The sequence below is a fragment of the Lethenteron reissneri genome, chromosome 48 (assembly GCF_015708825.2).
Source record: "Lethenteron reissneri isolate LAM-NWPU_2019-01 chromosome 48, ASM1570882v1, whole genome shotgun sequence".
NCBI classification, from domain to species: domain Eukaryota; kingdom Metazoa; phylum Chordata; class Hyperoartia; order Petromyzontiformes; family Petromyzontidae; genus Lethenteron; species Lethenteron reissneri.
The window spans coordinates 4,060,140-4,069,861 of NC_083826.1; the positions used below are offsets into that span (position 1 = coordinate 4,060,140).

General features: G+C 55.9%; 1 protein-coding gene across 1 annotated transcript; it reads left to right on the top strand.

Moving 5' to 3' along the window:
- The first annotated feature begins 2,380 nt into the window (after positions 1 to 2,380).
- On the top strand, positions 2,381 to 9,722 carry LOC133354669 (calcium channel flower homolog). Its single transcript, XM_061571701.1, has 6 exons — positions 2,381 to 2,591; positions 2,822 to 2,977; positions 5,428 to 5,500; positions 6,152 to 6,277; positions 7,180 to 7,287; positions 8,277 to 9,722. The coding sequence occupies exons 2-6, from the start codon at positions 2,860 to 2,862 to the stop codon at positions 8,368 to 8,370; spliced, it is 519 nt and encodes a 172-aa protein (XP_061427685.1). The 5' UTR covers positions 2,381 to 2,591; positions 2,822 to 2,859; the 3' UTR covers positions 8,371 to 9,722.

Sequence of the window (9,722 nt, forward strand, 5' to 3'; positions counted from 1 at the left end):
ATCTCACACACTCCTATCTTGTACTCACACGGATACAGACTCCTATCACCTACGATTAGCATGGTTGGCTAAATATAGTGCGAAAGAAGTTCAACATGATGTACATACATATCACACTTCCATCACACACACAACTCCTGTGTTCGGATGCCACTGGAGCTATGAAAACGAAATTATTTAGAACTGCTTTTTGTGTTGTTTGTTCTTTCCCCGCACATCCGATTAGCACGGTTTGCTACGTACGGTGCGAAAGAAGTTAATCTCTCAGAGTTTTGCATACACTCCCATCACACACACTCCTATAAAAGATATCCCGTTTAGCCTTAACAGACTTTAGGAACAAGTTATGTTCGCGAGCACATATGAAAACCGGCATGGCACACGAGGGGGAGTGTGGCCAGCACCATGCCCAGCTGCCTTTGTATCCCAAGTAGCAATGTTTACACACCACCCCAGTTACTATTTTGTCGTCATGGTGTTGACCATGAGCGGGAATCATACCTGGGTCACCTGGTTCATAGAGCAGCAAGATAACCGCTACACTACCACTCCCTACCAATACCAATACCCGCCATTCGCCACTAAGTGATGGTAACGTCACTACGGCCCCTATCCTAGGCCTGCACTTTGAGGCCACGTGAAGTAGAGTGTTTGGTGGCACAAAATACTTAGCACACTCCAGGTTTAGCAACAGTGCCCCAACTCCTCTGAGTGAGCAGCAATCACCAGATCATTAGCATACGTAACATGGTTGACTAATAGGGAGCCATCCCCGACCGCACCCGGGCATCGATCAGCCTCCCATTGTATCTGTACCAGATGGGAATTCCTTCGGGACAGCCCTGGAAAGCTGGAACTACGTGGTCAAAGATGGTGTTAAATAATGTGGGAGCCAGAGGACATCCATGTCCCACCCCAAAGTGAACAGGGAATGGCTCCGACTCCTGGCCACGTAGCTTTACCTGGGCCTGGACACCATCATGAAGGGCCCTTAATGATTGTCAGCAGAGAGTTCGGGACTCCGAAAGCACGAAGAACCACCCATAGTCCTGGCCTGTTGATGGTATCATAGGCCTTTACCAGGTCAATAAAGCATAGATGTAGGTATTGTTGGAATTCCCTACACCTCTGGCTAAAGCAGATGGACAGAAAATATGGACCGCTCCCAACACCAATAATAACAATACCCCGCCATTCGCCACTAAGTGACGGTGACGTCCCCACAGGGTCTGTGCCAGGCCAGGTGCACTTTGAGGTCACATGAAGTGTCGAAGGCTCGCCGACAGGAGGTATCAGGACAGACCCAGCAGGTGCAATTGGGTTGGCTGACTGAGATGACCGGTGGATGCCCACCACCAGCTGTACCACCTACAACAACCGCCATTTTCCACTAAGTGCCGGTGACGTCACCACAACGCTTGTGCCAGGCCATGTGCACCTTGAGGCCACGTGAAGTGTCGAACGCCCGCTGGCAGGAGGTCACGGGGCAGACCCAGGTGCCACGGGTCGACTGACTGAGATGACCGAGATGAGTGGCTGATGCACCACCTGTGCCCCCGACTGTGCCAACTTGCTGTGCTTTAGCCACCCGGCGCTCCGCTCGTTGTTGTGAGCGTCGCTCCTCTGCCCTCCGTTGTTGTTGTTGGAGGTCAACTGCTTCCGACTGCCCAGTAGTGTCCTTCACGAGCCTCCTCCACCTACACACAGACACGCACGCACGTGTCTCACACACACTCCCATCCCACACGGCCCACACGCACGTCACGTGACGTCAACACGTCCTTGTCACATTCCCCAGTTCACACGCGCTGCCCCCTCCGCGATTGGCCGCTGAGCGCCACGTGACCGCGCTCTCAACACCGCCTCCATGCGGAAGTGAACTGGGAAAATCAAACGTGGTGACGCGCACCCCGAGGCGGGTCCCCTTTCACCGGGGTCTCCCTCACCCCCTCGCCGCCTCGCTCCCTCACCCCCTCGCTCCCTCACTCCCTCACCCCCTCGCCGCCTCACCCCCTCGCTCCCTCACCCCCTCGCCGCCTCACCCCCTCGCCCCTCACCCCCTCGCTCGACCCCTCGCTCCCTCACCCCCTCGCCGCCTCACCCCCTCGCCCCTCACCCCCTCGCCCCTCACCCCCTCGCTCGCTCGACCCCTCGCTCCCTCACCCCCTCGCCGCCTCACCCCCTCGCCCCCTCGCTCCCTCACCCCCTCGCTCGACCCCTCGCTCCCTCACCCCCTCGCCCCTCACCCCCTCGCTCGACCCCTCGCTCCCTTACCCCCTCGCCGCCTCACCCCCTCGCCCCCTCACCCCCTCGCCGCCTCACCCCCTCGCCCCCTCGCTCCCTCACCCCCTGACCCCCTTGCCCGACCCCTCGCTCCCTCACCCCCTCGCCGCCTCACCCCCTCGCCGCCTCACCCCCTCGCCGCCTCACCCCCTCGCCGCCTCACCCCTTCGCTCCCTCACCCCCTGACCCCCTTGCCCGACCCCCTTGCCGTCTCGGAGATCGCTGGGGTCTTCGTGGTCGCCGCCGTTGGCCAGGGAGCGGCAGGCGAGAGACCAACGGACTCTTGGTCGGGGGTCTGCTTGGAACCGGTAACCATCAAATCTGAACTTTGCACCCCTAAACCATAAATATCGATACCCTATATCGCTACCCGATACTACTAAGAACCCCTATAGTGGGGACCCCGTTACAGGGATCCCTAAACTTTGGACCCCAAACTCGGGAACCCCAAAATCAACCCCGGCATCCCCTTGCCTGTAGTCCCCGACCCCTTGAAGTCTCGAACCCCGAGTGAACTCGCACCTCGACCCCACCACAGGATCGAGTCGCGGGGGTCGTGGAGACCCCTGGGAGAGGATGGCGACCCCATCCCCGGCACAGACCCCCGAGTCTTCGAGGCGAGGAGGGGACCCGGACGGGATGACGTGGTGGTACCGGGTCCTGCTGCGGGTGGCCGGGGTGTGTGGGGCCCTGTGTGAGTGAGACACCGGGAGACACTCGGGGTGGTGGGGAAACATTGGAGGGTGGTGTGGGTACACGGGGCATGGTGAGACACAATGAGATACACAGACACAGGGAGACAGGGACACAGACACAGGGAGACAGGGACACAGACACAGGGAGACGGGGACACAGACACAGGGGGATAGACACAGGGGGACAGGAACACAGACACAGGGAGATAGGGACACAGACACAGGGGGACAGGGACACAGACACAGGGAGACAGGGACACAGACACAGGGAGACGGGGACACAGACACAGGGGGATAGACACAGGGGGACAGGAACACAGACACAGGGAGATAGGGACACAGACACAGGGGGACAGGGACACAGACACAGGGGGACAGGGACACAGACACAGGGAGACGGGGACACAGACACAGGGGGATAGACACAGGGGGACAGGAACACAGACACAGGGAGACAGGGACACAGACACAGGGAGACAGGGACACAGACACAGGGGGACAGGGACACAGACACAGGGGGACAGGGACACAGACACAGGGAGACGGGGACACAGACACAGGGGGATAGACACAGGGGGACAGGAACACAGACACAGGGAGATAGGGACACAGACACTGGGAGACAGACACAGGGGGACAGGAACACAGACACAGGGAGACAGGGACACAGACACTGGGAGACAGACACAGGGGGACAGGACACAGACACAGGGAGATAGGGACACAGACACAGGGAGACAGGGACACAGACACAGGGAGACAGACACAGGGGGACAGGAACACAGACACAGGGAGACAGGAACACAGACACAGGGGGACAGACACATGGAGACAGACACAGGGACACAGACACAGGGACACAGACACAGGGACACAGACACAGGGACACAGACACAGGGACACAGACACAGGGACACAGACACAGGGAGACAGGGACACAGACACAGGGAGACAGGGACACAGACACAGGGAGACAGGGACACAGACACAGGGAGACAGACACAGGGGGACAGACACAGGGGACAGGGACACAGACACAGGGACACAGACACAGGGGGACAGACACAGGGAGACAGACACAGGGGGACAGACACAGGGGACAGGGACACAGACACAGGGACACAGACACAGGGGGACAGACACAGGGGACAGGGACACAGACACAGGGAGACAGACACAGGGAGACAGGGACACAGACACAGGGACACAGACACAGGGACACAGACACAGGGACACAGACACAGGGAGACAGACACAGGGACACAGACACAGGGACACAGACACAGGGACACAGACACAGGGAGACAGGGACACAGACACAGGGAGACAGGGACACAGACACAGGGAGACAGACACAGGGGGACAGACACAGGGGACAGGGACACAGATACAGGGGGACAGGGACACAGACACAGGGAGACAGGGACACAGACACAGGGAGACAGACACAGGGGGACAGACACAGGGGGACAGGGACACAGGGACACAGACACAGGGAGACGGAGTGTTCAGGGACTTGGGTGAATGAATCCGAGTCACGGGAATCCAGAGACAAAGGGACAAAGAAACAGACCCAGGGTCAAAAATAGTCAAGTGCTGCGTGGACACACATTCGGAGAAGTCTGCATCATGCACCCCTCCACGCGTTTCCTTTCACGGCGAAACGCGGACCATTGCTAATTATTGATGACTGTGTGCATAATTTATCCTTTCGCCAAGCCGCATTGACCGGCGTGGTGAAGTATGGTCAAACAACCACCATCACTGACGTGCCAGCCGTGGGCGCAGGGGAGACGCCTTCTTCCGGAAGTGGATTGACAGAGGAATTTCAATAATTTAGTCTCGACCCCATTATTCGTGTACTTTGTAATGTCCGTATATTCTGCCTAGGTATTTGTGGGGAGCGGTGGCGTAGTGGTTAGCGCACTGCTCTACGAACCCGGCGACCAGAGTTCGATTCCCGCTCACGGCCAACACAAGTGACGATTATCTGAACCGGTCCTGTACCTTCCCTAGGTCGACTCGGCCTCAAATGAGTACCTGTTGCGGTGCGTAAACATCGCCACTAGGGAGACAAGCGGTTTGGTGTGGTGCTGGCCACTCCACCCCCGTGTACCTTTCCGGCCTTTATAGGTGCTCGCTAACAGCACTTGCCCCAACAGTCTGTTAAGGCTATACGGGGGATCTTTGTCTTGTTGTACTGAACATAACTGTATTCGCGCACAACACTTGCCCCAATAGTATTCTGTCTTCGTGTTGGGCGCAGTGGGGAGCACAGGTAGTGCATCTGCCAGTCATCTCGGTCAACTCATTACACCATCCATACTTAAAGTGACGGCCTCAAAGTGCACCTAGCCTGGCACAGGCAGACAGTACTGGGGTGATGGCACCATCACATTGTGGAGAATGACGGCTGTCATTGTTGCTGCTGCTGTTGTTGTTGTGTCAGCGTGTGCCATCGCCGGTCTCTGGAGCTGCATCACCGTGAGCCCACTCACTCTCCTGGCTGGCATCTTCATGATGTGAGTGGCGGGCGGAGGGGGAAGAGCTTCACCACGTAGCCTTAACGTGAGCAAGTGCTGTTAGTGAGCACCTATGAAGGTCGACACGGCACACGTAGGGGTTGATGGCCAACACCACGCCCGGCTGCCTTTGTCCTCCCAATTGTAATGTTTACAAACCACGGCAAGTATTAATTTAAGACTGAGTCAACCTTAGCGAGGCCCAGAACCGGTTGAGATATTCATCACCGATGTTGGCCGTGAGTGAAAATCAAACTCGGTTCACTGGGTTCGTAGTGCAGTGCACTAACCACAACGTGACCGCTCCCCTAGCCACTGCACTACCACTACCCTAACCACTGCACTACGGCCGCACACATCCACAAACTTGCACACACCAGCATGCACATGCCCACATACACCCTACCAAAAACCTCACTTTATTTTGTACACTAACTCTCAATTTTGATACTACACCCAGGCCCCAACCCCCAACCCCCAATCCCCACGCTGGGTCCAGTCCCTGTCCCAAAACTCTAACCCTGACCCTTTACCCGTAATCCAACCCCGACACTGAACCTGGTTGTACCCCCACAGTAATTGGAACATTGTGTGCGAGTCTCACCGATACGCTTTGTGTTGTTCTCCCGATGCCTCCCGGGTCACCCCCAGGCTGACTGCAGCCGTGCTGCTGCTATGCGAGGCTCCGTTCTGCTGTCAGTTCGTGGAGTTTGCAAACGTGGTGGCGGCGCGTGCCGACCGCCTAAAGCCCTGGCACAAGGGCCTGGTGTACTGCATGTGAGTGCCACAGCACGCACAGTGCACAATCACAGCACACACAGTGCACAATCACAGCACACACAGGACGCGCGGTATACGCGATATACAGTACACGTCACAGCACACACACCCCTGACATAAAGGCCTGGTGTACTGCACTTCAGCCCCGCACAGCATACACAGCACACACAGTGCGCAAGCACAGCACACACAGTAAACACGGGACATGTGGAATACACGATATACAGCACACACAGCACACACACCCCTGAGACAAAGGCCTGGTGTTCTGGACATGGGCCCCACACAGCACACATAGCATACACAGTACACAATCACAGCACACACGGTGCATGTGGAATACACGATATACAGTACACGTCACAGTGCACACAGCATACATACTCCTAACACAAGGGCCTGGTGTACTGCGCGTGAGCCCCACACTCAGTACAGGACACACAGTACACGCAGCAAACAGTACAAGGCACACAGGTATAAACAGTACATGCAGTAGGCTACACAGTGAATCTCTTGTGCGTATACGTGTGTCGTACGTGTATATAAATATTGTGGGGAGCGGTGGCCCAGTGATGAGCGCTTGTCCTACGAACCGGCGACCCAAATTAAGATGCCGCTCACGACCAATAACAGTGATGAATATTTAAACCGGTCCTGGGCCCTCCCCTAGGTCGACTCAGCCTCAAATGAGTCCGTGGTGCGTTGTGTAGTACACATCAGCAATGGGGAGACAAGGGCGGCTGGGCATGGTGCTGTCCACCCACCCCCTTCGTATTCCGTGCTAGCCTTAATAGCTACGACTCCATAACAGCATTTGCACCAACAGTCTATTAAGGCTATACGGGGGATCTTTGTATTATTGTTAATGTGTTGGTGTGTGTGCATGTGTGCGTGTGCAGACTGGCGCTGGTGCCCGTGTTTCTGAGTGCCGGCCTCACCACCATCCTGGGCAATGCCATTGTGTTTGGTACCGGCGTTCTCTACGGCCTCGCGTCACTCGGCAGGAAGTGCGTGCCTGGTTACGGGTCACGGGTCACGGGTCATGGGTCATGGGTCAGAGGTCACGATATACAGCTCACGGGTGACAGGTCACGGCGAATGGGACAGAGGTCACGGTTCACAGCTCATGGGTGACAGGTCTCTCGTGAAAAAGAGTCAAGAGACTCGGTGAGGCTTTCCTGGATAGACAAGAATTGTAAATAACAATTGTCTATGTGTGCACATGTATGTGTTGTGTGTGGGGAGTGGTGGTTTCACTGGGACCCACCACTCCCCACACACAGTGAGTAAATCCATGGCACCTGGGTCTGTCCCGTGACCTGCCAGCGAGCCTTCGACGCTTCACTTGGCCTCAAAGTGCACCTGGCCTGGCACAAGCATCGTGGTGATGTCACCGCCACTTCGTGGTGAATGGCGGAAGTTGTTGGGAAGTGGTGGTGTAATGATTAGTGCAATGCGCTATGAACCCGGCAACACGAGTTGACTCAACCTTCAATGAGTACCTTACCCGTGTATCGATAGTTGCATTTTAATGTGCAATTTTTATTGAGGGACTGTGTGTTGTGGTCTGGGACTTTTGTTGTTGTTTTGCTGCCTTGTCCAAGCTTGCATTTATTGTTGAACAATCGTCAGGAGTTGATATACTTTTGAAATGTATAATTAGATCCCTTCTCTATTTGCCTATTTATTTTTGTCTTTTGCTTTCCTACATTTTTTGCACTCCAATCGTTTTCTTGTATTGCCGTAACTTTCTGACCCACACCAACTGGAGCTTCATGGCTCGTTGGATTTTTCCAGGATAAATAAAGATTCCGATTACGAGTGCTTGGTGCGATGTGTAAAACATCAGCACTTAGCACTGGGGAGACAAAGGCGGTCGGGCATGGTGCTGGCCACCCAGCCCCTTGTGTACCGTTCCAGCCGTCATAGGTGCTCGCTAACAGCACTTGCCCCAACAGGATCTTTGCATGTACGTTGTGTGCGTGTGTGTCGCCAGGGGTGACTCGGTGTCGTACGCGAGACTACAGCACGGCCAGAAGTCGGACGACATCCCCCTCGCGGAGAGAGGTGGCGTGGAGGGGGAGCCCTGAGGGCACTCCTGACAACATACACCGCTCGCACACACAGAATACGTAGCACGCATAGCATGGATAGTACACACACACACACGGCACATACATAAACATTGCATTGACAGTACACACATAGCACGTGCATGGATACATAGTCGACACAAATAAAACACACACACACAGCTTAAGGACAAAGATCACTGATTACGGCTGATGATGGTGTGGTCATCACTATTCCCGACCGCCTTTGTCTCCCTGGAGCTGACGACGTGTGTTGAACACACCGCACCAGGCACTCATCTCTTAGGACTGAGTCGACCTAGGGGGGGGGGAGGAGGCCTGGGACAGATACAACTCGCCACTGAAGCGGGGATGAAACCGAGGAGACCGATTGGGGGTTGGTGGTGCAGTGCGTTAACCACGACGCTGCTCTCTTCCCCATGTAGTGACACGCACATCAGACCCTGACACAGGAACGACACTCACCGTTCGTACCGAACACGGTGTGTGTATAAACACACTACAATGCTAGGGGCTCGTCAACTATTGTTTACACAACCACGCGGTGGGCAAATCCGGAGGCGCTTAGCGTGGGCTTTGACATTGGAGCCGGGCACGTGGGGTTAAGGATAAGTCCACAGTTGCACCACGACGAGCGTTTACACAGAGCACAGAGAACGCACGTGCTGTACGCTACAAAGACAAAGATCCCCCGGATGGCCTTCACAAATTGCTGGGGCAGGTGCTGTTAGCGAGCACCTATGAATGCCGGAGCGGCGCACTTAGGAGGGGATGGTGTGGCCAGCTCCACGCCCCCCAATGCTGATGTTTACACACTGCACCAGGTACTCGGGCTGAATCGACCTAAGGGGAGGCCTGGTGACGGTTCGGATAAAAGTCACCGGTAGTTGGCCGTGAGTGGGAATCGAACTCGGGTCGTCTGGTTCCTAGCGCGGAGCGCCAACCGCTGTACCGCTGTGCAAAACCCCCTCCGCACACGCAAATCTTACAATCGGGTACACGGGAAACATCGCCCTGGACACGCACCCATTACACACCTCTCGTACAACGCACACCTGATACGCTACATCTCGCACGCATACGACACGCACACCGCACACACACACACCTTTAATTATATAAGATGTTAACCACGCGTGCGTCTTGGCTGAGCGCGAGTGCAATTGTTGGCACGGGGAAGGAGACGATGGCTCTTCTTCCTCCAGGTGCCGTGCGGGCTGTGGGGTCGTGCCCGCGGGTTGTGGTTGTTTTATTGTGGCTGTAGTTTCGGCGGTAATTATGGTGGTTGTTGTTGTAGGCAGGGGCGGCTCTGCCCTGATGGGATGGATAATAAACGGCGTGCGAAGACA

What these genes read in the sequence shown, in the direction of transcription:
- LOC133354669 (XM_061571701.1), top strand. Translation starts at nt 2,860, where the DNA reads ATGGCGACCCCATCCCCGGCACAGACCCCCGAGTCTTCGAGGCGAGGA. An exon ending in CGGGGTGTGTGGGGCCCTGT is followed by an intron (nt 2,978 to 5,427) that starts GTGAGTGAGACA and finishes TTGTTGTGTCAG; the next exon opens with CGTGTGCCATCGCCGGTCTC. An exon ending in CTCGCGTCACTCGGCAGGAA is followed by an intron (nt 7,288 to 8,276) that starts GTGCGTGCCTGG and finishes GTGTGTCGCCAG; the next exon opens with GGGTGACTCGGTGTCGTACG.